This window comes from Odocoileus virginianus, chromosome 7, assembly GCF_023699985.2.
Source record: "Odocoileus virginianus isolate 20LAN1187 ecotype Illinois chromosome 7, Ovbor_1.2, whole genome shotgun sequence".
Taxonomy (NCBI): Eukaryota; Metazoa; Chordata; class Mammalia; order Artiodactyla; family Cervidae; genus Odocoileus; species Odocoileus virginianus.
The window spans coordinates 23702934-23730933 of NC_069680.1; the positions used below are offsets into that span (position 1 = coordinate 23702934).

General features: G+C 38.3%; 1 protein-coding gene across 10 annotated transcripts in view; it reads right to left on the reverse strand.

Moving 5' to 3' along the window:
• Nucleotides 1-28000, reverse strand: part of ATE1 (arginyltransferase 1) — a 160257-nt gene that overhangs the window by 82645 nt on the left and 49612 nt on the right. For all 10 annotated transcript variants that reach the window (XM_020910812.2, XM_020910804.2, XM_020910793.2 and 7 more), the window contains one exon: nt 4056-4237. In XM_020910812.2, the coding sequence (XP_020766471.2) occupies nt 4056-4237 (182 nt within the window). The remainder of the gene's footprint in view (nt 1-4055; nt 4238-28000) is intronic.

A 28000-nucleotide genomic window follows, 5' to 3' on the forward strand; every position in this document is an offset into this window, starting at 1 on the left:
AATGCTCAAACTACCACACAATTGCACTCATCTCACATGCTAGCAAAGTAACGCTCAAAATTCTCCAAGCCAGGCTTCAACAGTACGGGGACCATGAACTTCCAGATGTTCATGATGGATTTAGAAAAGGCAGAGGAACCAGAGACAAACTGCCAACATCCGCTGGATCATCAAAAAAGCAAGAGAGTTTCAGAAAAACATCTATTTCTGCTTTATTGACTATGCCAAAGCCTTTGATTGTGTGGATCACAACAAATTGCGAAAAATTCTGAAAGAGATGGGAATACCAGACCACCTGACCTGCCTCCTGAGAAATCTGTATGCAGGTCAAGAAGCAACAGTTAGAACTGGACATGGAACAACAGACTGGTTCCAAATAGGAAAAGGAGTGTGTCAAGGCTGTATATTGTCACCTGGCTTATTTAACTTATATGCAGAGTACATCAAGAGAAATGCTGGACTGGATGAAGCACAAGCTGGAATCAAGACTGGTGGGAGAAATATCAATAACCTGAGATACGCAGATGATACCACACTCATGGCAGAAAGCGAAGAAGAACTAAAGAGCCTCCTGATGAAAGTGAAGGAGGACAGTGAAAACGTTGGCTAAAAACTCAACATTCAGAAAACTTAAGATCATGGCATCTGGTCCCACCATTTCATGGGAAATAGATGGGGAAACAGTGACAGACTTTTATTTTGGGGGGCTCAAAATCACTGCAGATGGTGACTGCAGCCATGAAATTAAAATTGCTTACTCCTTGGAAGAAAAGCTATGAGCAACCTAGATAGCATATTAAAAAGAAGAGACCTTTGCCAACAAAGGTCCGTATAGTCAAAACTGTGGTTTTTCCAGTAGTCATGTATGGACGTGAGAGTTGGACTATAAAGAAAGCTGAGTGCAGAAGAATTGATGCTTTTGAACTGTGGTGTTAGAGAAGACTCTTGAGAGTTCTCTGGACAGCAAGGAGATCCAACCATCCTAAAGGAAATCAGTCCTGAATATTCATTGGAAGGGCTGATGCTGAAGCTGAAACTCCAATACTTTGGCTACCTGATGCGAAGAACTGACTCATCTGAAAAGACCCTGATGCTGGGAAAGATTGAGGGTAGGAAGAGAAGGGGACAACAGAGGATGAGATGGTTGGATGGCATCATCGATTCAATGGATATGAGTATGAGTAAACTCCAGAAGCTGGTGATGGACAGGGAGGCCTGGCATGCTGCAGTCCATGGGGTCACAAAGAGTCGGACACGACTGTGCAGCTGAACTGAAGTGAACCTCCTTACTGTCACCTGTAAGCCGTTCTCCATCTGCCCCTCAACACCACTGTCTGGCTGCCCTCCTTACACAGCACTATCTAGATCCTATCCTGCATCCCAGCCCTTAAGGCCTGCCTTCTCTTCATTCCAACCGCCTCAGGACACTTGGACTTGCTACCTTTGACCTGGACTTCTATCCTCAGATTTTCACAGAGCTGGCTCCTTTTTATTCTTTCTTGGCTAGAGAGGTCTTTCCTGACCACCCTATATAAAAAGGGCCTCGTGCCCACTACCACAATTTTATTTTTGTTATAGGACAAAGGCAAAGTCAAAGTGAAGTCACTCAGTCGTGTCTGACTCTTTGTGGCCCCATGGGCTGTTGCCTACCAGACTCCTCTGTCCATGGGATTTTCCAGGCAAGAGTACTGGAGTAGGTTGCCATTCCCTTCTCCAGGGGATTTTCCGAACTCAGGGACCAAAGCCTGGTCTCCCAAATTACAGGCATATGCTTTACCATCTGAGCTACCAGGGAAGCCAAACATGAACTCCTTCGAGCTGGATAGACAAAGGAGTCTCTAAAATTCTGCTGTCAGTTTTTTAATTTACTGTCTGCTTTAACAAAGCTGGAAGTGTCTGATTCACATCTACGCACTTCCAGGACATAGACTGTGCTCAAACATCTGTTAAGCAAATTAATTACACTTCTAAAATTCATCTTGCCAAAAAAGAAAAAGTAAATAAATTCCATGCTCATGAACCCCAATTCAAATGTTTTTAAAATCTGCAGACCAGCTTACATACAAATCTATACTTGATTACAAATTAAAATATAGAAACCCTATACTGACTGTACAATTGCTTAAGAAACTGAAGAAATGGAGGAAAAATTTAACAGGTTTCACGGAAACACATTGAAATCAATAACAGAATTGCTAACTTGTAACCTACTCTCCCCAGCTTCACTTCATAATGTCAATCTGCTGGCTGCCTCTCCTCTTCTATAAATTCAGCAGCTGAGATTCTCCAGAGCACTGCAAGGCTGCAATGCAGTGGCAATCTCCTCATCCTCCACTGGCCCCAACTTGCATGCTCCGCAGGCTCCTCTGCTACTTCCTCAAACCTCTACAGCTCCAGAGTTTTCAAGAGCTCGATCAAGCAGCAAATAGACTGCTGGAAACAATTTTTTCTGGGAGCTGATTATTTGCTACCTCAAATGCAACAGGATTTCTATATCTCTTCGTTCATTGAGAAATAAAATATTTCATACAGAGGTTGGGATTTATTCTGTAAGAATAAATATTCTTAATATTGATCTGAGAAGTCCAGACAAATCCACAGCTACACACTGTAAAGTTAGAGACACAAAAAATAAAGGAAGAAGAAAATGGCAATAATTTCAAAGTACTGAATAATTCTGGTACAAAGAAAAAGTATCTTTTCTGAAATATGCACTTCCAAAGTTACAAAATAAGAATGCTTTTAAACAATCAGTTCTAATTTCACAGTCACAAAGATACCACAGAGTCCCGAATAGTTTTCAATTAGTTTTATACAAAATACAATTAAATAAATAAGAAAAATAAAAGATTATTATAGGGTCTGTTGTAAACACTATTTTTAAAATTTGCTATATAATATGGTATTGAGAGACAGGTCAGGTCATGTTGAAAGTATCAGTATGTGGGCCACTGAAAAACACATAAAAAATCAATTATGGACCGTATTTCTTTTTAAGTCAACTAATGATTTAAAAAAAAAAAAATCAACCTGCTACTTTTATAATTCAGAGAAAAGCACATATACAATAAATAAAATAATTTCAAAGTATGTTTTACCTTGATGTGAAAATCGTGACCATCAGAAAAAACAATGGGAAAAACAAAGAGAAAAAAGTGCTTCAGTGACAACAGGGAGAAAAAAGAGACAAGCTCCCACACAAACAACAGAAAAATAATTCTCAATCCTCCTCCTTCCTCTACCGCATGTACACAAAGACAGGCAGGAATAAAAATAAAAGCAAATTATTTTCATGAGACAAGACCCCACTCTTTTTATCATCAGGATAATGCACCTAAAAACATGTGTGCTATGTTGCATACATTTGCAGCAATGAACATAAAAAGCAAACCATCTTTGGATGAGGTCATAGGGTCAATGGTCAGGGACTCCCTGTTCCTGTTCTATATACTTTATATAATTGTACATTTCTTCCAACAGACTCAGAGGGCTTTAGTTCATTTATGCCAGATTCATATAAGCTTTAATTAATTATAAAATATATATATATACACAAAATAGGGATGACAAAAAATATATAAAGAATGTACCATTTAAAAACCACTGAGTGGCTCTGACAGGGGAGCTTAATAAATAAATGCATAAACTAAACAGCAAAAGCATCTCAATGACTTCTCAAACACTAGATAAGATGGACACCTCAAGAAGCCAGGGAATTACCATCAGACAAAAGCCAATGCAGGAGCCGTGGGTTTGATCCCTGGGTCAGCAAGATCCCCTGGGAGAGGAAATGGAGAATCTCATGAACAGAGGAGCCTGGTGGGCTATAGCCCACGGGGTCGCAAAGAGTCGGACACTACCGAAGCAACACACGCACACACACTGTGGCCACAGTTCTAAAAGTGTTATATCTAAATACGAATATACAAGAGACTACAAGAGCAGCAAATTATGTACTACCTAAGAGAATTTCTAGTTATATAATAAAATATAATCAAATGAAGAAATATTTTAAGTTCTATATAACCCATTACAATTGTCAAAAGCAATCTTACCGGAGCGCAGAGTAGACACCCAAAGACAGAAATGAGTAATCGGGATCGTAGTACAAATATACAGATGATACACAGTATGGAAGAATGTCAATCACCCCCACAGCAATGATCTTCCCATCAAGCCAGTACTGCTGGTGAAAGGAGCCATAACCACAATCTGGTCCATTAGGGGAATTCTCTGTCTGTGAAAAAGCAGACATAGAAACAGCTTGTCATTTTTATCTTTATTTTTTCTTTATTAATAATTAACTTTTTCTATTTGTAGTTTACTCAGCTGAGTAACTCCTAAAATTTCTTCTTTTTTGCCACTCTCTTCTGACTCTCAGAAGAGTCATATCCTGCAAAACTTTTTAGTTGTAGAAACACTGATGAAAAAACACAACAGAGAAAAATCAATTTAACTTTTTCTTCAACTTATTTTTTTCTGTTCCATGCAAAAGCTGGGAAAGAAATGATGAGTGAGAGAAAGATGGAGAACATAAAAGTGAGTGCGAACAGGAGAACTATCCCCAGCTGCCAGCCAGGCCTGGTCTGTGACTACTCTTGTGTTCATAAGGCATATGAGCTCATAATTTTTTTTAGGTACAAGTTCCTACACAAGCACAAAGAGCTATGACATTTCTCCCTATTAGCCAAAGGATAGTGAAAGTATCCCCCTTACCATTATTTTAATGTACCTATAATCCTACAGAAGAAAATCCCACAAATTTTTCCTAAAGAAATCTAGAGATTGCAAAATATAACCATTTTCTGTAAATAGTTTATGATATTTCTCATTTTAAAATTCAACATGAATTTAAATGTTATTAAATGACAACCATACAATGAAAATTATGGAGCACCATAAGAAAATGCTTTGTCAGAGACTGAATGGATGTTACAGATGAACAATTTAAATGAACAAATATATTAATAACAAAACCTGTGTATCATATTCACACACTCCAAGTCACAGAATGGAAAAAGGCTAGAAGAGAATGAAGTAGAATGAAAAAAGCAGGTTTGTAGAATGAAAAAAGACATTACAAGATAGGAAAACTATGTAACAATATCTCATAAACACAGAAGGAAAAATCCTCACAAAGTATTAGCAAATCAAACCCAACAATGTATAAAAAGAATTACACACTATGACAGAGTAGGATTAACCCCAGGTATGCAAGGTTGGTTCAAATATTAGAGAATTTAAAAAAGAAAAGCAATTAATGTAATCCAACCATCACAAGAGGCTAAAAGAAAAGTATGATCATATTGATAGAGAAAACACATTACACAAACTCCAACACCCATTCATGACTAAAAGTTCTCAGCAAACTATGAATAGAGAAACTTCATCAACTTTGTAAAGAACATATACAAAAAAATCTACAGTTAACATCATACTCAACTATAAGAAACTGGATCATCTCCCCCTAAAATAGGGAACAGGATGATGATACCCTCCTTTACTACTTCTATTCAATATCATACTGGAAATCCTAGTTAGTGTAATAATATGAGAAAAGGAAATAAAAGATATTCATACACACTGAAAAGGAAAAAAATAAAACTGTTTCACAAATGACATGACATACTATGTAGAGAATTTCAAAGAATCAACAAAAACTGAAACTAATAAGCAATTACAACAAGATTACAGGACACAAGGTTGATATGCAAGGCAACTGCTCTCCTATATACAAGCAATGACTAGAATTTGAAATTAAAAACACAGTACCATTTTAAAAACTCACCAAAAATATTTACACACCTAAGTATAAATCTAACAATATATTCAGAATCCATATGCAAAACACTACAAAACTATGACAAAAGGAATCAAAAAAGACATAAGCAAATGGAAAATATTACATGTTCATTTTGACTGAGATGTCCGTTCTTCCCAAGTCTCCAGCCTGAATGCAATCTCAATCAAAATCCCAGCAACTTATTTTGTGAATACTGGCGAACTAATCCTAATGCTTATACGGAAAGGAAAAAGAGTCAGAATACCAACACAAGACTGAAGAACAAAGTTGGAAGACTGACACCACCTGACATCAAGACTTACTACAAAGCCACAATAATCAAGCTTGTGTGATACTGGTGAACGAACAAATGAAGCAACAGAAGAGAATACAAAGTCCACATAAATATAGTCAACTGCCCCTTGACAAAGAAGCAAAGATAATTCAAGAGAGAAAGAACGGTCTGTACAACAAAAGGTACTGTAACAACTGGACATCCAGATGCAAAAAACAGCAGTATCTAGTCACATATCTCACACCTTTCAAAAAAAATTAACTCACAATGGATCACAGATTATGTAAAATGCGAAACTTCTAGATGATAACGTAGGTAAAAATCTAGGAGACCCTGGCTATGGCGATGAGTTTTTAGATAAAACACCAAAAAGCACAATCCATGAAGGAAATAATTGTCAAGCCGGATATCACTAAAATTAAAAGCCTCGAGTCTGTGAAATACATTGTTATGAGAATAAAAAGGCAAGCCACTGACTGGAGAAAATCGTGCAAAATATTTCAGAAAGAACTGGTATTCAAAAAAAAGCACTCTTAAAATTCAACGAGAAAACAACCCAATTAAAAACCAGGCAAAATATCTAGTGAGACACTTCACCAAAGATGATGTACAGATGCCAAACAAGAATACAAAAAGATGTTCAAAAAATAAAAAGATGCTCAATATCATTTGTTGTTAGGAAACTGAAATTTTTAAAAAATCAGTATTACACAACTATTACAATAACTGAAATCCAATAACCTGAATATCAAATGCTAGTGAGAATGCAGAGCAACAGGAGTACTCATTCACTGAAGGTGGGGATGCAAAATGGTACAGACATGGACAGCCAGATGCCAAAACAAAGCAGTATCTAGTCACAGGCCTTACATCTTTCAAAGAAAAAAATTAACTCACAATGGATCATAGACTATGCAAAATGCAAAACTTCTAGATGATAACATGCTTGGCGGCCAAACACACAAAATGGAGAAATGTTAAATACTTATTGCTAAGTGAACGAAATCAGTGTGAAAATGCGACAGATTATATGATTCTAATTATATTCTATAAAAGCCAAAATGGCTGAGAAAGTAAAAGATCAGTGGTTGCCAAGAAACTGGGGGCATGGGGAAGGATGAACAGATGTAGCCCAGGGGACTTACAGGATGAAACTGTTCTATGTAATAGTGTAGTAGCGCAAACATGACATTATGCACTTGTTAAAACTCACAGAATTTTACAACATGAAGAGTGCGCTTTAAAAATAAGCAAATTAAATGGCTGATTCACTCTGCTGTACAGCAGAAACTGTCCATGAGTCCACACTGATATAAATGACTGAATAAACTAATACATGAGGAGGAAGAGACCAATCTCCCACACAGAACTGTAAAAAGCTTATGCAGATACTCTGCCTAAAGTGAGGGAAGCATAATTCACTACTACTTCAGTGGGGGCTGCACACAGTGACTTCTTTCCCAAAAGCACAGTTTGGGAAAGGGGTGGGAGAGTAACCGCACAAAGAAGAGAACATCTACCATGGTGCTAGCAACATCAGTGATTTCTAAAACTGCCAATGCTGCAGTTAAAATGGTGCTTGCACAGCCAACATATCTTTAACCTTTTAAGTGCTTCTACCAACCATAATAACCCTGGTTTTAGCATTCACTGTCACTTATGGCATCGTTCTTTTAAAAAATCATAACTATTTCTCTAGAAACAGATACAGCTTGAAGAGAAGGGATAAGCAAACAGAAGTATTATACAAAAGGAAAACAAAGGATATTAACCTATTGCATCTGCAACACCTGAATTAATGCCAATCCTCTAAATCTAATCACCTGTCTTAGAATGTTCTAACTATGTAATAAAAAATAAACTCCTACATATCACAGAATTTTATGAAAACCATCTTTTAAATATAAGCCCCGAGGCTCACAGGAATGGACTCTCTGTCTTTAGAAACACTCGTGCAGGAGAGCAACCAGTGCAGTGACACAGAGACAGAAACAAACTGTCAGCTCATGACGGGGAAGGTGGGGAGCCTGTCAGGTGTGAGAAAACCTCCACGGCAAAGCTAACTGGATGACTCTGAAATGAGTCTAAGTTTTTCCATGAGTTCAGGTTAGTGTGTCATTCCAGGGCTCACTAAGTCAAATGAGTGTGTTCATTCATTCATTTAAAAATGTATTTATTAAGGACATAGTAAGTATGGACTCAATAAGCACATTCTCAATAAATAAACAACTGATATACTGTTAGCCCTAAATATAAATCAGCCCTACACGTTGTACTAGCCTGAAAATATTTTTTTCAAACTGCAATTACCTTCTCAGTTTTCAAACTTCATCACTTCTCTCATGTCCTGGATCTCCCACTGATTCATTCTCCTCTGAGTCCAGTCATGACCAATTTGTCCTACCACAGGCATTATTCCCACCTCTCAGTTCCACGTGTTAGTATCTTCCCTATCTGCAAAGCATTTCATATAGATAGGGACTGTTTTATAATTACTTGGCAAAAAACTGCCTACTCTGACCCCCATCACATCACCTGAGGAAAGCAGAAATCCAGGAGTCAACTAAGCAATAAACTGGTTATAAAACCACGGAGTTAATAAACGACACACGAACTGGCCTCCAAGCCCCTAAGTCAATGCTAAACAAGAAAATCAGCTGCTTTTAAACAAGCACACTTCTCAAACACCCTTCATCTATCCAAGTTGGTAAACAAAGCAGCATGAAATACAAAGTACTTCAATGCAGGGTTAAAAAAAATCTTTGTCTTAAAATCTGCTTTGCTGTATTCCTTTTCTTTCCATCATGCTTTCTGACAATTAAAACATGAATAATTTCCTTTTCCCCTCATGGGGTCCTCACTGACCTAATTTTAAAAAACAGATTTCAAAAACGGAAGACACTCCCAAGTAAAGACAGATATGAAGCTATTTTTCTAAAACTATATCTGAGACCTCAGCACTACTGTTAACAATGATCTACTAGTCTCAACTTGGTAAGTTAATCAATACTTTCAAGCTTTTCAACAAGTACTTGGCAGCTGCAGAAAATGGATTGGAACTGAACCTGAAATATTGATTCCCTCAGCCCTCTTTGCAGCTGGAACAGCCAGAGAGCCCCCAGATCACTCACGTCTGGCTGGGGAAGTCTGAAAAATAGCAGCGTCCAGCACCATATACTGAGCTGATATAACTAACATACTTGATGTCTGTCTATGCACACATACATGTGCTGAATCAACTACTTTTAAACACTTTTAAATAAACTCGTTTCTTAAATATGCCTCATCTATCCAGGTCAGTAAACAAAGCAGCATGAAAAACAAAATGTTACAATGCATGGTTAAAGAAAATTTTTTTTAAATCTGCTTTGCTGTACTCCTTCTATTATTCCACCTGACATAAAACTGCCATAATAGAATTTCTTTCCCTCAAACACAACTCCTTAACTCAAATTATGTAATACTTTAAAACATGGAAAGAACACAAAAAGTTTGAGGGAGAGAGCGAAGGAGATAAGAACAGAAAGAACAACACTTAGATCTGTGAAATCAGAAATCAGCAGAACTCTTGGACTTGATCTCCAATCTTTCAACAATATCCTTAAAACCCAGACTCACTGAACTTGACCAAGCCACACGCTTCACCGTGCTGTGACTTGGATACTTGTTGATTACAAGTGTGTTAATGAGTTGAGTTCAGTTCAGTTCAGCCACTCAGTCATGTCCGACTCTTTGCAACCCCATGGACCGCAGCACGCCAGGCCTCCCTGTCCATCACAAACTCCCGGAGCTTGCTCAAATTCTTATCCACTGAGTTGGTGATGCCATCCAACCATCTCATCCTCTGTTGTCCCCTTCTCCTCCTGCCCTCAATCTTTCCCAGCATCAGGGTCTTTTCCAATGAGTCAGCCGATGGGTGGGAGGTGGGAGGGGGAATCAGGATGGGAAACACATGTAAATCCATGGCTGATTCATGTCAATGTATGGCAAAAACCACTACAATATCGTAAAGTAATTAGCCTCCAACTAATAAAAATAAATGGGAAAAAAAAAAAGAGTCAGCCCATCACATCAGGTGGCCAAAGTACTGGAGTTTCAGCTTCAACATAAGTCCTTCCAATGAACACCCAAGACTGATCTCCTTTAGGATGGACTTCTTGGATCTCATAGTCCAAGGGACTCTCAAGAGTCTTCTCCAACACCACAGGTCAAAAGCATCAATTCTTCAGCACTCAGCTTTCTTTACAGTCCAACTCTCACATCTATACGTGACTACTGGAAAAACCATAGCCTTGACTAGATGGACCTTTGTTGGCAAAGTAATGTCTCTGCTTTTAAACATGCTGTCTAGGTTGGTCATAACTTTCCTTCCAAGGAGTAAGCGTCTTTTAATTTCATGGCTGCAATCACCACCTGCAGTGATTTTGGAGCCCATAAAAATAAACTCAGCCACTGTTTCCCCATCTATTTACCATGAAGTGATGGGACCAGATGCCATGATCTTAGTTTTCTGAATGCTGAGCTTTAAGCCAACCTTTTCACTCTCCTCTTTCAGTTTCATAAAGAGGCCCTTTAGCTCTTCTTCACTTTCTGCCATAAGGGTGGTGTCATCTGCATATCTGAGGTGATTGATATTTTTCCCAGCAATCTTGATTCCAGCTTGTGCTTCTTCCAGCCCAGCGTTTCTCATGATGTACTCTGCATATAAGTTAAATAAGCATGGTGACAGTATACAGCCTTGACGTACTCCTTTTCCTATTTGGAACCAGTCTGTTGTTCCATGTCCAGTTCTAACTGTTGCTTCCTGACCTGCATACAGGCTTCTCAAGAGGCAGGATAAGTGATCTGCTATTTCCACCTCTTTCAGAATTCTCCACAGTTTATTGTGATCCACACAGTCAAAGGCTTTGGCATAGTCAATAAAGCAGAAATAGGTGTTTTTCTGGAACTCTCTTGCTTTTACAATGATCCAGCAGATGTTGGCAATTTGATCTCCGGTTCCTTTGCCTTTTCTAAAACAAGTTTGAACATCTAGAAGTTCACAGTATTGCTGAAGACTGGCTTGGAGAATTTTCAGCATTACTTTACTAGCGTGTGAGATGTGTGCAATTGCATGCTCTTGACCTTGGACATGGGGTATCTCCTCTCGGCCGCTGTGTTAATGAGTAGCAACTAGAAATCATCTTTATTGTAAATTTAAACCATGAGCTAACATAGATTTGTCACCTTCACCTTCACTAGGTTACAAAGAGCCAAATCATTCTGCCCCCTCCATTAACTCCCCAAGGGGTTCAGTCCCCCAGTATTAGAGAGGCCTCCCAAGTCACTGACTGGTCTCTACTGAGTGTTTTGAGAATTCTACTTCAATTCTTGGGATCACTGCATTTCTTTAACCCCTTACTTAGTTAAGGCCTTTTAATGGTTAATACTCTTAAAAACACAGCAGATGAGATAATGGCAGATCGTGCAGGAAAACACACTATTTGAGAAAGGGAAAGTAACAGCAGTGCTGCGTCAGTGAAACAGCATCATCAAGTCAGCAACGCTCAAACTTCTAGGCCTCAAAACCCTTTTACACTGACAAAACTGAGGACCCCAGAGAACTTCTACTTATTGAACTGTGTCTGTATACGCCTACTGTATTAGATATAAGGACCAAAATATGTTCCAAAAATATGTTCCTGCTAATTCACTTAAAACAATAAATCCAATAAATGTTAATTAAACATACTTTAAGAATTACTGTATTTTCCAAAACCAAAAAATCTAGTTAAAAGAATGGCACTGTTTAACATTTCTGCAAATCTTTTGCAGATGTGTGTGCTTGGTCATGTCCAACTCTTTGCAACCCCATGGACTGTGGCCCACCAGCTCCTCTGTTCATGGGACTCCAAGAATACTGGAGTGGGCTGCCATTTCCTCTTCCAGGGGATCTTCCTGACCCCAGGATCAAACCCACATCTCCTGCATTGGCAGGCAGATTCTTCATCACTGAGCCACCAGGGAAGACCCCATTCATACTTTTCAATGTAGATGGAGGAGGAGTCTATAAACTGTTAACTGCAAACAGAAAGGAAGCAGGCCATAGTGACTTGAGTCCAGAATTCATAATCAAGATTTGAGCCCTAACTCCACTCACTGTACAATTTCTGCCTATTTTATCTTAGCAAGACAATAACTTATTTTAAAAGTATCCATTTCTGCATTTTAAAACAGGAATACAACTTCGCACCTTCAAAGGTAGCTGTGAGAAATAAACGACAAGGCACAAACACTCTGCAGCCTAAGCAAATTTGAGTACGTTTTTGTTTCAGCTTTAAGGGGTCTGAAGGACACATTCTAAAAGATTGTGTCTAAGAAATTACATCAGTAGCTCATTGAATAGCAAACTTATACAAGCTAACAGAACCTATCTTCAATTTCCTTACAAATAGCTCAGTAATGTGATTAGCAATATGCAATAGTTTATCTTTCTCATGCCCGCAGTTTATCACAGTTTCAGAGAAGAATAAGCAAAGTTATTTTTAGCAGTTCCTCAGTTTCAAGAATTTAGCTGATAACAGGAAAAATACAACAATAAAGCTCACTGCTAGCTATACAAAAGAAAAAACACAACTTAAATGTTGGGGAGGATGGTATGGCTTCGGTGATTAATGAACTACGCAGTGCAATACCAAAGGGGCTCTGTAGAAACGACATCAATATTAATGGGCAAATTCAGGCTTCCAGCTAAATGGTTCCCAAAATGCATGTATATTTACGCTGATAAAGTACACCTGTCTCCTAACCCACCTGCTTCCATGTGCCTCAGTTATGTTTGAAACAGACACTGTTACAACTTAAAGAAACAGGCAAATGAGAAGTCATACTCCATATGCACTAGAAACAGCACTGGGGGGACTGACTCGGGTTCAAAGACTGGAAGAGTGGAAGGGGCTATGCAGGGGCAGGACCTGTGTTCTCCCTGCCAAAGCATCCAAAAGTAACTGCAATCACACCTGTTCACGTACAAATCTGCGACTTGCCAACTGTCATCCTGAGTTTGTTAAACAACAGTTTACTGAGGCTTCCTAAGGTAAGCATTTTAAGCATCTGATTAAAAGTGCACTGCTTGAAAATAACTTATTCCTACAACTGTTTTGTTTTTTGTTAACAGTTCAGGAAACACTACAAATAAACTTCAGATTCATTTTAAGAACAGAAATTCAGGAAGCTATTCAGATGGCCAAAAAGCACATGAATAGACGCTCAATATCTTTAATTATTAGAGATACACAAATCAAAACTACAATGAGGTATCACCTCACATTGGTCAGAATGACCATCAGCAAAAAAAAATCCACCAAAAAAAAAGAAAAATCTACAAACAATAAATGCTGGAGAGGATGTGAAGATAAGGTAACCCTCCTACACTGTTGGCAGGAATGTAAACTGGTATAACCACTTACAGAGAACAGTACAGAAGTTCCTTAAGAAAACTCAAAATAGAGCTACCATATGATCCTGCAATCCCACGTCTGGGTATATACTTAGAGAAAACCAGTAATTTAAAGAGATATGTGCACCCCAAAGTTCACTGTTGCACTATTTACAACAGCCAGGACATGGAAGCAACTTTAATGTCCATCAACAGAGGAATGGATTAAAAAAAAAAAAGTAGTACATATACACAATAGAATATTACTCAGCCATTATAAAAGAATGAAATAATTTCATTTGCAGTAACCTGGATGGATCTAGAGATTGTCATACTGAGTGAAGTAAGTCAGAGAAAGACAAGCATCATGGAATCACTTACACGTGGAGTATTTTTTAAAAAATGTTTCAAATGAACTTATTTACAGAACAGAAATAGAGTCACAGATGTAGAAAAACTTATGGTTACCTGGGAGAGGGATAAACTGGGAGAGTGAGGTTTTTCAATAGAATTAATTAAAAAAAAGAAGAAGAAACTTAAAGGTGTGCTAAACCAGTATGACATCAAAACTTACATAATTTCTTAAAAAGACCCAAAAATGAAATTTAAAAATTGGAAATAATATAGTCTACAAATAAGACACTAAAAATAATAAATTTAACTTGGAAAATGCAAACAGCAGTACTCATGGTTAATACATCACACAGTCTTGCATAAGCAATTTCAAATTGAATGCAACCAATTCCTAATTTTCTGGAGACAATCAGTATAGTATACTAACTAACTTCCCACTTCATAGCTGTACTGTAAGTAGATATAATGACAGTCTACCTGGAAAAAAGACTCCAATCTTATTTCCAGTTAATGTCCAAACTATTTGAAATTAAGATATTTTAAGGGCCAGTTCTGAGAAAATACGTGGTGGCTGGATGTGCAGTTCCCCCCAAGGAACATTCCATTAGAACAGATCTGCTTTCAAAGAGTTTTTGTTCCTTGGGCAAAATCCCCCCTGCTGAAAAGACAACTATAGCCTTGAACTAGTTGGGAATATTATCAATAATTACCATATTCCTTGTAATCTCCACCAGCAAAAAAAAAATGGTTTGCATTCTGAAGTTACCTTACCTTTTTCTTAGCTGATTCTGACAGCTGACACAAATTAAAACTACTCTGATTTGACATTACATTAGACATCAATGTTTAACACTCATGTGTGTGCTCGTGCTCAGTCATATCCAACTCTCTGCGACCCCCATGGACTGTGTAGCTCACCAGGCTCTCTGTCCATGGGATTCCAGCCAAGAATACTGGAGTGGGTTGCCACTGCCCCATTTCCTTCTCCAGATGGTCTTCCTGACACAGGGATCGAACCCACATGTCCTGCTTGGCAGGTGGGTTCTTTACAACAGAGCCACCAGGGAAGCCATTAATGTTTTATAGCTCATTTTATATTCTACGAGCCAGATGTATAGATTTTAACCTTTAAAGAATGAAATTATCTTACATGCTTAACAAATAATGCTAACTCTACACAACTTAGCAACTGAAGAACAACTCTGTAACAGGGCTGCACCAAAAATTTTAGTCTATGCAAGCTTATTCTAAGCTGATTATTTCCAATTATCACCTATATTTCAATCCAAAGACAACCAAGTTTAAATGATCCTTAAAAAAGAAAAAGAATAGTTCATGTAAAAGTAACAGTATTTGTTATTCTACTTTAAGAAACATTTTCTCTATTTACAAAGGAAATATATAAAAGTAAATTTTACTAATATAAATGACATCATTTTTACAGCCTGCAGATTAGAAATAATTCATTCAGTCTTCCTAGTCACACAATTCTCTTAGGATAGAGTACACTACTTTATGATAGGTGAGCCTCAATTTCACCTGAATCCCTGAGTCAATGAAGATTATCCAGTCTTTACAGAGGAACGTACACTTTATATCATCTACCTCAATTTCTGGTGGTAATCTCAATAAAAAATACTCAGTAGCATCTAACCTAAAAATTTTATTCAGCACATATTAAATAAGACCATGACATTTATAGCATAACAACTTCTATTCACTTCTAAACTGGGGAGAATGAGCCAGATTAAAATAAAACCATAAAATAAACTAATTATAGTAATTCATATAAAGAACTATTAGGCAGTAATTTTAAAATGTTTACCAAGATTTTTAATAACATCATAAACATTTCTCCAAATTAAGTAAAAAAAAAAAAAAAGTAAAATGAGATATGATTCCAAGCATATGAAAAATTTCTGTAGGACACACACAAAAACTTGTAAAGATGGGGAAAAAAATCTGATATTGTCAGTAGAGAGTCTATAAGTGGTTTTTTTCTTATTCTTTTATCATCCATATTTTAAAGTCTTATTTTTAATAACATATATTAATATAGAGTCAAAAAAGTTTTAATAATCCAAGGTTGAAGAACTACTAAATTCAGTTCAGCTGAGTTCAGTCGCTCAGTCGTGTCCCACTCTTTGCGACCCCATGAATCGCAGCACGCCCAGGCCTCCCTGTCCATCACCAACTTCCGGAGTTTACCCAAACTCATGTCCATAGAGTCGGTGATGCCATCCAGCCATCTCATCCTCTGTCGTCCCTTTTTCCTCCTGCCTTCAATCCCCTCCAGCATCAGGGTCTTTTCAAATAAGTCAACTCTTCCCATAAGGTAGCCAAAGTATTGGGAGTTTCAGCTTCAGCATCAGTCCTTCCAATGAACACCCAGGACTGATCTTTAGGATGGACTGGCTGGATCTCCTTGCACTCCAAGGGACTCTCAAGAATCTTCTCCAACACCCCAGTTCAAAAGCATCAATTCTTCGGCGCTCAGCTTTTTTCACAGTCCAACTCTCACATCCATACATGACTACTGGAAAAACCATAGCCTTGACTAAATGGACCTTTGTTGGTAAAGTAATGTCTCTGCTTTTTAATATGCTATCCAGGCCGGTCATAACTTTCCTTCCAAGGAGTAAGTGTCTTTTAATTTCATGGCTGCAATCACTATCTGCAGTGATTTTGGAACCCAAAAAAATAAAGCCTGACACTGTTTCCACTATTTAAACCATCTATTTGCCATAAAGCAATAGGAGCAGATGCCATGATCTTAATTTTCTGAATGTTGAGCTTTAAGACAACTTTTTCACTCTCCTCTTTCACTTTCATCAAGAGGCTTTTTAGTTCCTCTTCACTCTCTGCCATAAGGGTGGCATCATCTGCATATCTGAGGTTATTGCTATTTCTCCTGGCAATCTTGATTCCAGCTTGTGCTTCTTCCAGCCCAGCATTTCTCATGATGTACTCTGCATATAAGTTAAATAAGCCAGGTGACAATATACAGCCTTGACGTACTCCTTTTCCTATTTGGAACCAGTCTGTTGTTCCATGTCCAGTTCTAACTGTTGCTTCCTGACCTGCATACAGGTTTCTCAAGAGGCAGGTCAGGTGGTCTGGTATTCCCCATCTCTTTCAGAATTTTCCACAGTTTATTGAGTTATTTCAAATCCTGAAAGATGATGCTGTGACAGGGCTGCACTCAATATGCCAGCAAATTTGGAAACCTCAGCAGTGGCCACAGGACTGGAAAAGGTCAGTTTTCATTCCAATCCCAAACAAACGCAATGCCAAAGAATGCTCAAACTATCACACAACTTGCACTCATCTCACACACTAGTAAAGTAATGCTCAAAATTCTCCAAGCCAGACTTCAGCAATACGTGAACTGTGAACTTCCAGATGTTCAAGCTGGTTTTAGAAAAGGCAGAGGAACCAGAGATCAAATTGCCAACATTCACTGGATCATCGAAAAAGCAAGAGAGTTCCAGAAAAACATCTATTTCTGCTTTAGTGACTATGCCAAAGCCTTTGACTATGTGGATCACAATAAACTGTAGAAGAATTACTAGTGAGTGTTAAATAGGTAGTTAATAGGGGGTTATCGAGATTACCACCAGAAATTGAGGTAGATGATATAAAGGTGAAATTTGACAAAGGTCAAAGAAATTACTGGGTGTTCTTTCAGTGCAGTTCTAGGCTTGATTGTCTATTAATTAAACTATTTTTCAATTTGGTTGGAGTAGAGATTAACTTATAGACTTTCGTCTAGTGGAACAAATAACCCAAAAGTTTACCATTTAATGCCCTGTAAGACAATAACCAGTTGTATTTATCTAACTCAGCAATCTCACCTCACTCTTTTATTAAATTGTTTGCAGATATGTATCAGATATATATATCAGTATTTTCACAAATGCTCCTGGCATCAGTTCTAATGTCTTAAATGACTCCTGCATTAATTAATGAGTCAAATAAAATTTGATATGTGTTCATGCTCTATTTGCATGAAGATCATGAGTTCAGCATTTGGAAAATTATAGTTTAACAGTTTTGGAGGCCATCCACCAAGAAGCTCAAGTGAATTAATTCACTCGATGGAACTAAGTAAATCTGTAAATGCCCTCACGGTACGTTACACCTAACATGCCTTCTCTTGCCCTTTCTTGACTCTCAAAGAGATTCCTGTGCAGCAACAGAGTGTGATCTAACTTTATTTATTTTACTCTCTACTAAGCCTGTGCTTTTGTCTTATGACTATAAGTTATCCCCATTACTGGCAGCAATGGCTGACTTTGGTTCAGCCATTTGGTTCAGTCCCTACTGGATGGATGATGATCTATACTCTATTGGATGAGAGAAGATAGAGAATCTGGTTTGTTAAGTTTTTGTCTATTTGTGAGTTCAATCAGTTAAAGAGAACAACTCTTTGAGTACTCAACCAATGGTTTCTATATTTATTTTTAACATGAAGCTGAAGTTGCAGAACTGAAGCTAAAAGCTCTCTATATGTTTTGAATCTATAAATCAGAAAAGCTATTTCTTCTTGTTGTACATGGAATATTTTCCTTTATCCAGACAGCATTAATAAACCACACAGTTACATCTCTTAGTTAGAGAAGTTTTGTAAATTTGACTGGATTATTTTACTTGGCATAATGTCCTCAAGGTCTGTCCACATTGCAGCATATGTCAGAATTTCCTCCCTGTATAGGGGTAAGTAATATTTTACTCCTGAGTACTTATCGTATTTTGTTTATACATTCGTCTGTCCATAGACACATGGGCTGCTTGTACTTTTTGGTTGTTATGAATAATGCTTCTATAAACATTGACATACAATAACTGTTTGACTCCCTAGGTTCAGTTCTTTTGTGTATATGCCCAGAAGACGACTACCTAGATGACACAGTAATTCCATTTTTAGTTCTTTGAGGAATCACCATGCTGTTTGCCATAGACTGCACCATTTTACATGCCCACCAGCAATGCACAAGGGTTCCAATTTCTCCATATCCATGCCAATATTTATTATTGTCTGGTTTTTTGATAACAGCCATCCTAATGGGTGTGAAGGTGATATGTCTTTGTGGTTTTAATGTGCTTTTCCCTAATGACTGTTAATGTTGAATAACCAATATTATTTTAATGTTTTGTGCTGGCTTAATTTCTAAGATACTTATATAATTTAAAATTGTGGATTAATGTAAACCAACAAATTTAATGAATAACCTTTGGATGACTCAGTAGTTTCTAAGTAAGAACAAATACTAAATCAATGAGCATAATTTTAAGTTTATATCCTTTTATTTCATAGGTCCATCTAGTCAAAGCTATGGTTTTTCCAACAGTCGTGTAAGAATGTAAGAGTTGAACCATAAAGAAGACTGAGCATCAAAGAATTGATGCTTTTGAACTATGGTGTTGGAGACAACTCTTAAGAGTCCTGTGGACTACAAGGAAATCAAACCAGTCAATCCTAAAGGAAATCAATCCTGAATATTCACTAGAAGGACTGTTGCTGAAGATGAAGCTCCACTACTTCGGTCACCTGATGCCACGAGCCAACTCATTAGAAAAAACACTGATGCTGGGAAAGATTGAAGGCAGGAGGAGAGGGCAATGACAGAAGATGAGATGGTTGGATGGCATCACCAACTCAATGGACACGAGTTTGAGCAAGCTCCAGGATGGTGAAGGACAGGGAGGCCTGGCGTGCTGCAGTCCATGGGGTCCCAAAGAGTCGGACAGGACTGAGTGACTGAACAGCAACAATTGCTATAGAATGGTCCTATCTTTGGGTCATGTCAATAAATATCTTCATCTTTGCCACAAAAGAGATGTGTAAGAAAACTGTGATATTTGTATTTCTGCACTGTCTCAATCTGCTATAATGCTCACCTAGAACAGGTAATTCTCAATTTCCTACCTCCTAAGTCCTCTCTACAAAACTCTAGTTATCACTTTATTAAAAATATAATGAAATGTATAATTGAGACCATATTAAGGGTTAAAATAAGAGAAATAACATCTGTGTATGCAAGGTAACAAGAATATTTTTACAGGAAAAAAAAAACAGGTGGAACTGTTATAAGTAAAATGGCAACTTGCTCCAGGCATAAAAAAGCACAGTGACAGTGAAAGACCAAACCTGAAGGACTAGCAAGCTGTAGTTTGGGGAAAGTTTCTCTTATTTGCCTGGTTTAAAATACCCAAGCCTGAAATGAAGCTATAAAACATGTTAAAACGTTAGCTGAGTTCACTCACTTTTGAGGGATGTCATCATCTGAGATACCCTTTCTCAGTTTACAAGTGAAAAAGTGAGGGTCAAGGAGCCTAAGAGACTTGCCCAAGGTCACACAGCCAGCTCAGGAGAACGCTAAGGAGGACCTGGAATTCCCAACTTTCAGTGCAGTGTTCTTCTCAGTGGACACAGCTTATGCGGCACACCACATTAAAACACAATCAAAATATATTAACATGCTCTGTTCAAAATAACGAATGGAGATACTTCAGCAATTTATTAAACCAAAGTATGAGTCAAGAAATATATTTCTTGATGACAGAAATCTTAGGAACTAAAAAGCTTCAAAGAAAGCAAAAAAAAAATTCCCCTAATATTTACAATTTAAAACTAGGAACACTGTAATGACCAAAATCTGAACTCTAAACATAGGAAACTGAGAAAAGATTTACGGCAAATGTTTTTAATAAATGTGACAGAAGGAAAAAAGGAATTTATTTCTTTATTTTTACTGCAGAGCAAATAGATAAAAATTAAGATGTGAATATATTGTTTACTTTGACATTTCCTTATATTTATATTTTCAACCCTCATCATCAAACAAAAAGACATTTATGAGGCACTACCTAAATGCTCAAAAGGAAAAGTAACAGGATCCCAAACTTCTCAGTTCTACATATCAGTCGGTATTTATAGAGCACTACAACAAACACATTAGAAACAAAAGCAACTGTTCTAGTGGGAGCACTTACTTAATGTCAGTTCAATTTAAGACTCCTATTTTTCCAATCTTTCTTACAGAAGAGAAAAACATCCCATGGTGACAACCCAAACGGGTATTTTTATTTAGAACTCAGTGACTGCCAACATCAAACAAGACTGACATCCCCATGGAAACTAACCCACGCCAGGATTTACCATTCAAACATTTTCTGAAGCATTCACGCACATCTAATAGGTAATGGAAATCGTCAAGGCAGATGACCCTAACTGTGAGCACAACTGAAGACGCTCAGAGTAATGATGAATACCACTACTTGCTAAAGGAAGGCTCACCTGGTAACAAGATACCTTGAAGGAACTTAGATGCCTAAACTAACTGACATCCCATACAGAAAGATCTGCAACAAGGAAACACAGCATTTTTCTATTTGATGTTTGGTTTTCCATTCTAGTGTGCTTTCTTTTATTCTCTGAATCAAGTTCTTTTTTTTTCTTCACCTGAGATCAGTTTCTGGGCAAAGACTTCCAGTGGATACAATTTCCCTGAGAAATACAAAGTTTCAGCTTCCACTGATTCAACTATGATGTGACATTCAAAGACTAACTAGGAATAAATTCACTTCTGAGCTCAATCCAAATCTGCTGAGTGCCACTTTAAGCCCGGGAATACTGTTCTGACTACCACATGGATGTTCAAGCATTACTGCAGAAAACTGAGGGCAAGCAATGATGTCTTCAGTTCAATCGATCTTTGTCAGCAGCCCCACCTGAAACAGAACTGCCCAACAGTCCTCAGACTCAACTGAAAGGGAGAACGATCAATTACAATCCGAATGATTTGGGGGATTTGGCTTCTGAATTCTAGCTGTTGTCTTGGCCAACACGCCCTTACCTATTCAACCTCTGATTCTAAGTGTAGGGTTCAGCCCCTGGAAACTCCAAAACTGTTTCCCAACCCAGGTAACTAGAAAAGGCAGCAGTCTTCACTCCTACTCCCACTTTTGACCCGAGGATCAAACCACTGCCCAGCATTCCATTTCTGATTAGTCAGTAACAAACAGCAGATTGACAACCACTCTCTGGAGAAAGTCCAGCCCCTCTTTAGTTACCTGTCTGCCCTGGCCTCAGCAGCTGGTCCTCCCAAGTGCTGTACCAACTCACCAGTTCAAGCCTTATCTCCACAGTGCTCCAACTCAGGCCAGCTCTCTGACTACCACGCTGGGTATGTCCCCTTTGTATGGCAAAACTGTTTGAACTCCCTTCTCATGATCAGCAACTCAACCTTCTGCCCACCTCATCCTTCCCGCTACTGCCTCTGCAAGCTCCCTTCTCTTCTACAGGACTGCGTTTAGGTAAGAGCCAGTCCCTCTTCCAAATTCTGGTTACTGGCAACATCGTGACACTTGCCACAGCCATCCCAAGATCAATGCTATTTCACATGCTGAGCAAAGAGATGGTCAGGTTCTCACTGTCCTTTATTTTCCTGGCAGCAAAATGAATGAATGTCACCACAGACTACAAAGCCAGATCCCAACCCTCACTACCTGCAGTTTGCAATCAGCAAACAAATATGCACACGCACACACGCTAATACACACATATGATCCCAGTGTACCAGAGTTTCAAGTAAGAAACAAAGTAGTTCCCAACTTCAAAAAAACATCTAAAGTTGTTTTTGGGAACTACCAAAAAATGTTAATGTCTAACATTACTTAATATTGGATACAACTAGTTATTATTTAAATGTTAAGGAAAACATCCATCTAGTTCAATACACAATACTATCCTGGCAAATGTTTACACCATATAAACTTAGTTTACATTCCCATCCGCAATGTTTGAGGGTTCCAATTTCTCCACATCTCACCAACACTTGGTATCACCTTTTGATTACAGGCATCCCAGTGAGTTTATGTTGGTATCTCGTTGTGGTATTAATCGGCATTTCCCTAATGGATTGTGAGCATCTTTTCATGTGCTTATTAGCGATTTATAAGTCTTCATGGTGAAATATATAATCAGGTCTCTTACCTATTTTTTAACTAAGTTGTTTGTCCTTATTATTGCTAAGCAATAACAGTTCTTTCTGTTACTGATTCTAATTTAATTCCACTTTGAACAGAGATTATTTCAATCCCTTTAAATTTACTGAGATTTGTATAATGTTATAGCATATAATCTGTCCTGGAGAAAATTCGCTATATATATTTGAAAAAATATGTGTTTTGTCATTGTTGGGTGTAGCATTCAACAGGTATCAACTAAGTAGAAGTATATTAATAGTTTTGTCCAAATATTCTATATTGCTTGTAATTTTCTATTTATCAATTACTGAGAAAGTTGTTTTAAAGTCTCCAATTATAGCAATGAATTTGACTACTCCTATTTTCAGTTCCATTAGTTTTTGCTTCATGTATTTTGAGGTTCTGTTATCAAGAGTATCACATTTTGGATTACCGTCCTCATTTGATGAACTGACCATTTTATCATTATGAAATGCCCATTTTCCTTCTGCTAAGAGCCATTGCCCTGAAGTCTATTTTGTTAGGTATGAAGACAACCACTCCACTTTTATTATGATTAGTATTTACATGGTATAGTTTACTCTGGTCTTTTACTTTTAACCTACTATGCTTTCATATTTAAGTTGGATTTTGCTTTTCTTCTTTTATCTAGATTTTCTGCCTTTCAATTGGAATGTTTAGACGTGTATTGCCCATAGGATAGCCACTGGCAACATGTGGCTACATAAGTTAACTAAAATTAAAAAAATTTTTAAATCAGTTCCTAAAGAGCACAGTGGCTATGTATGACCACTGGCTGCATACATATTTTCAACTGTACATATATAAAACATTTCCATAGAGCAGACTTTTGTTTAGATCATTAATATCTAGTGTAACAATTGCTATGGTTGGGTTTAAGTGGACCTGTTTGCTATTTGTTTTCTATTCAATTCATTTCTCCTTTTTTTTCACCTGTCCTTTTTCCCACCTTCTGGGAGACTGAAAACGTGTTACCATTGCTACTATCACTAGTGAATTATTAACTCTTTTTGTTCTTTGTTTTTTAAGACTATCGCAGGGCAATAGTTTTTAACAGGGAGTCATTTTACTTCCTAGGGACACTTAGCAAAGTCTGGAGACATTTTGTTTCAACTCCGGGGGAGGGTGCTACCGGCATCTCTAGGGTAGAGGCCACAGACGGGGGAGGGTGCTACCGGCATCTCTAGGGTAGAGGCCACAGACCGTACTGAGCATCACACAGTGCACAGGATGGTGCTCAGAAAAGAGATTCACCCAACCCAGGGTGTCAACAGTGCCGCACTGGCAGAGCTCAAATTTTTCACTCTTTTCCTTCAAATAATATTATCATCACTTCACGTAACATAAGACTCTTAAGACATGCTGCTGTTGGGTCACTAGTAGCTGTGATCTTGAACTCAACTAATCTACTTCTCCAGGTTCAATTTTCTTCATAAGGAAACTGGAAATAACTGCTGCATAGACATTCTGTGAGAATAATGTAACCCAAGAGTACCCCCATATACTACAGGTGCTAACTTCCCAAAAAATTATGATGATAACTGCTAACGAAGAAGATCTTCAGCTATCTGGAATGAAGCGATAGACATTCTTGAAGAGACTCCTAAGAGACCCACATTCCCACGTGGCCTAACTTTTCTTACAAATGCCTCTTCTGCTAGTTCTCCCCTCCAAAATGACGGCAAGACTGCACCCTACTGGACTGGCTGGCAAAGTCTGACTTAGAAGAGAATTTCAAGAATCTCTCAGCCTCTGATACATAATCCCTTTTATTTACCTACATTTAATTGAAGACATCTGTAGGTGGTGCCACACAAATGTAATTCAGGCTTAGGAAATGTCAATAAAAATGTCTGTAAGGGAGAGATACCATGTAAACCTAGCAGGGGAAGGCACATCAGCAGCTACAGAGCCACACGAAATTAGGAATATAATGGAAATATGCTGCCTGACTTGACGAGGTGATAAAAGCTCTTTTCCCATAAAGCTTAATGAGCTCTATTAGTCTTCAGCTTACAGGAATGTAAAAGGGTCAGCCCCACAGAGGGAAGTAACTGACTCTCCACACATGGCTCCATTCAAATGACAGCAGATCACATTACTGATGTGATTACTATAACCTGACAATTTCGTTAGATTCATGTGGCAGTTAACTGTTTAGGACTTCCAACAAAGGAGCGTGGTTCATTCATGGTAGTTTTTGCGGACAGAATGAAATTTAAAGTCTCCTTCATTTTCAACTGCAAACCTCAAGTATTTTACTGCCTCTACTGAACTATTTTTCTTTTATTCAAAATAAGGTATTTGGGGATTAACCATATTTGCAATTTTCCTTCTCCAGCTAAAGCATAAGCTTAATGGCAAAATTAAACATTTAGAGATTCTCAACATTCTTCTGCCTTGGTTTTGCCTTGGCTCTGCGCTGCAGCAAAGGACCAGAATCCTAAACTCAGCACTGCTGGAGGCCCGGGGGGAGCAGTCACTAACTATGCCATCAGGTGGCCCCGGGAAATTCAAGCTAGAAAATACCAACAGAATGCTCTCAAAAAAAAAAAGGTTAAAGTATTTCCCAAATGCTTCAAAAAAAGAAAGCGCATTGGTCATCTTCAATTTTTATTCTTTTGCCTCTTCCATGTCCATAAGCCCAGTAAGAAAAAAAGATCAATTTAGCCAAGGTAAAGTACAACTCCAGATCATTAAACGGAAAAAGCAGATTAGACAGAAAAAAACAAAAACGATCACTTAACTTTGATCATGATGCTTTCCTTTCTACTTTTCACCAAAGACTGAAGCTTCTACATAAAGATTCCCCAGCATTTAACCAGAATAATATGTAATTTTTATAATGTTTGTTTGGTACAAGTCTAGGTGTACGGTTGGTACTATTCCAAGTCCTATTTATACTTGAGATCATCCAAAGGTGAAAAAAATAAAGATCCTGATCTTAAGTAGCTACAAGCTAGCTGGGAAGAGAGACTGTTAACCAGATTGAGACATAAATATTAGCCTGTGTGTGCTCTGGCAGCCCTGATTATGCGGAAAAGCTTGCTACTCTCAGCTTTCACTGTGCCTACTTACTTATTCCTTCATTCATTCATTCAACAAATACATATTCAGTGCTTCCCATGTATCAATAGTGTGTACATCCTCAGTCGTGTCCAACTCTTTGTGACCCCATTGACTGGAGTGCCCCCAGGCTCCTCTGTCCAAGGAATTCTCCAGGCAAGAATATTGGAGTGGGTTGTCATTTCCTCCTCCAGGGCATCTTCCCAACCCAGATTAAACCCGCATTTCTTGCGCTGGCAGGTGGATTCTTTACCACTGCACCACCTGAGAAGCCCATGTATCAAGAGTACTTAACTATTATATGTAAACACAAGGAAGCAAGAGAAACAGGGTCCTCTCTTACTGAGCTTACATTTAAGAGAAATCTACCAGTGAGGACTATTTAAAGTATCTCTGCTATTGTTCAGTAACATCTTCAAACTGGTAGTTTGTCCCAGTGAGGCAGACATCAAGCACCAGCCTCCTCATTTACTCCCTGTGTAGATAAATTCATCCAGCCCAAATGCCTTCTGCTCAAAACTCCTATTCCTGGCAACTCCTCTGAGCTCTTGCTTAAATGAGAGTCCAGCCTTAAGCATTATCAACGTGATCTCTGCTTCTAAGCTCCTGCCGGTCCCTTTTTTCCCCAAGACTAGACCCTGTTTTGGCATTAGAGATTTCCCTGATGTACATCTCGGTCAAAAGACAACATTATACTTAAAAACTGATTCTAAGAGATTATATTAAGTACAATAATCATTTTACGACACTTTCCCAAACTGCCTTTTAACTATATATGTTTTCATGAACCAAATCATGGATTTTTTTTTTTTTTTTACAAAATCCAATTTAATTTTTCCATCTTTTCCTTTGTGATATTTCTCATTCTATGTTTAGAAAGCACTTTATCAACTAACTAGGAGACTATATAGTTTACATTGTCTTCAAGTTTCTTATGATATAGTTTTAACTTTTATTGTTTTTACACCAAAATTCATTTAAAACTCTATGTGACAGGTATTACACTTAGCGTCTATCACACATTATCTCCTTTCATTTTAATAACCCTGTGAGTATTATTATTATCTCCATGTTTTAGATGAACTTAAAAGATGAAACGACTTGCTCACGGGCCACCCAAGGATCTCTCATTTCAAAGCCCAGAATCTTTCCAGGCTTTGTTTCCCCCTGGTTGCTGGACATAGAAAATGGAACCAAACCTGGACGGTACTACCCCTCTGGTCTGCTCCACTTCCCCTGGAACTCATTCAAGCTGGCCACCAGGAGGGCGGGCCACACCACGTAACAACAGTAGCTTCAATAATCAGAGAATATAATAAGGAAACAGAGAAGGGCACAACTGCCTCTATGTGGAGCAGAGAGGGCCTCACAGACAATACAGCATCTAGGCTCGGCCTGAAGCAGGATGTGATCTGCAGAGGTTGGAGGTGGGGAAGGGAACACAGAGTGAGGTAGACAACAGAGGCAAAAGGAAGGACAAGTGAAAGGCAGGGACAGAGTCTTATCAAGTGAGGCTAAAGCACAGCCTGAGAGGAGAACACAAAATATCAGTAAGACCTAAAGAGCACTTTATAACCTGCTCCCATGTCCACTGCCTCATTTGAGAGGTAGAAATCATTATCTGCATCTTGAAGACAAGCAAGCTGAGGCTCAGGGACGCTGCGACTGCCCCGAGTTGTGCATCCAGTAAGTGAAGACCTGGCTGAACTCCAGGTTTGGTACTGAGTCCCTCCACGTGCCCCACTGCTTCCCCTCTCTGACTCCTTTCCCAAAATCTCACCATCTTCTCCAATTAATTCCTTTTCAACCACAGCTCACACCTGTATCTGGTTCTCTGATTAAGAGTTTTCGTTATCTCACAATTTCATCACTGCATTTTCAGGTCTAAATTGCAGAACCGTCATAAGAATTAGATGAGAAAGTGAGCCGGGCACCTAGAAGCCTGCGTGGGCATAATGGAGCTCAATACAAGTAAGTCCTCTGCTCTTCCCTAATCAATCCACGGGTTTTAAAAAGTTCTCTCAGACTAACTGAAACCTCCCTGGTGACAGCCTCTGCCCAGACCTCTCCAGCT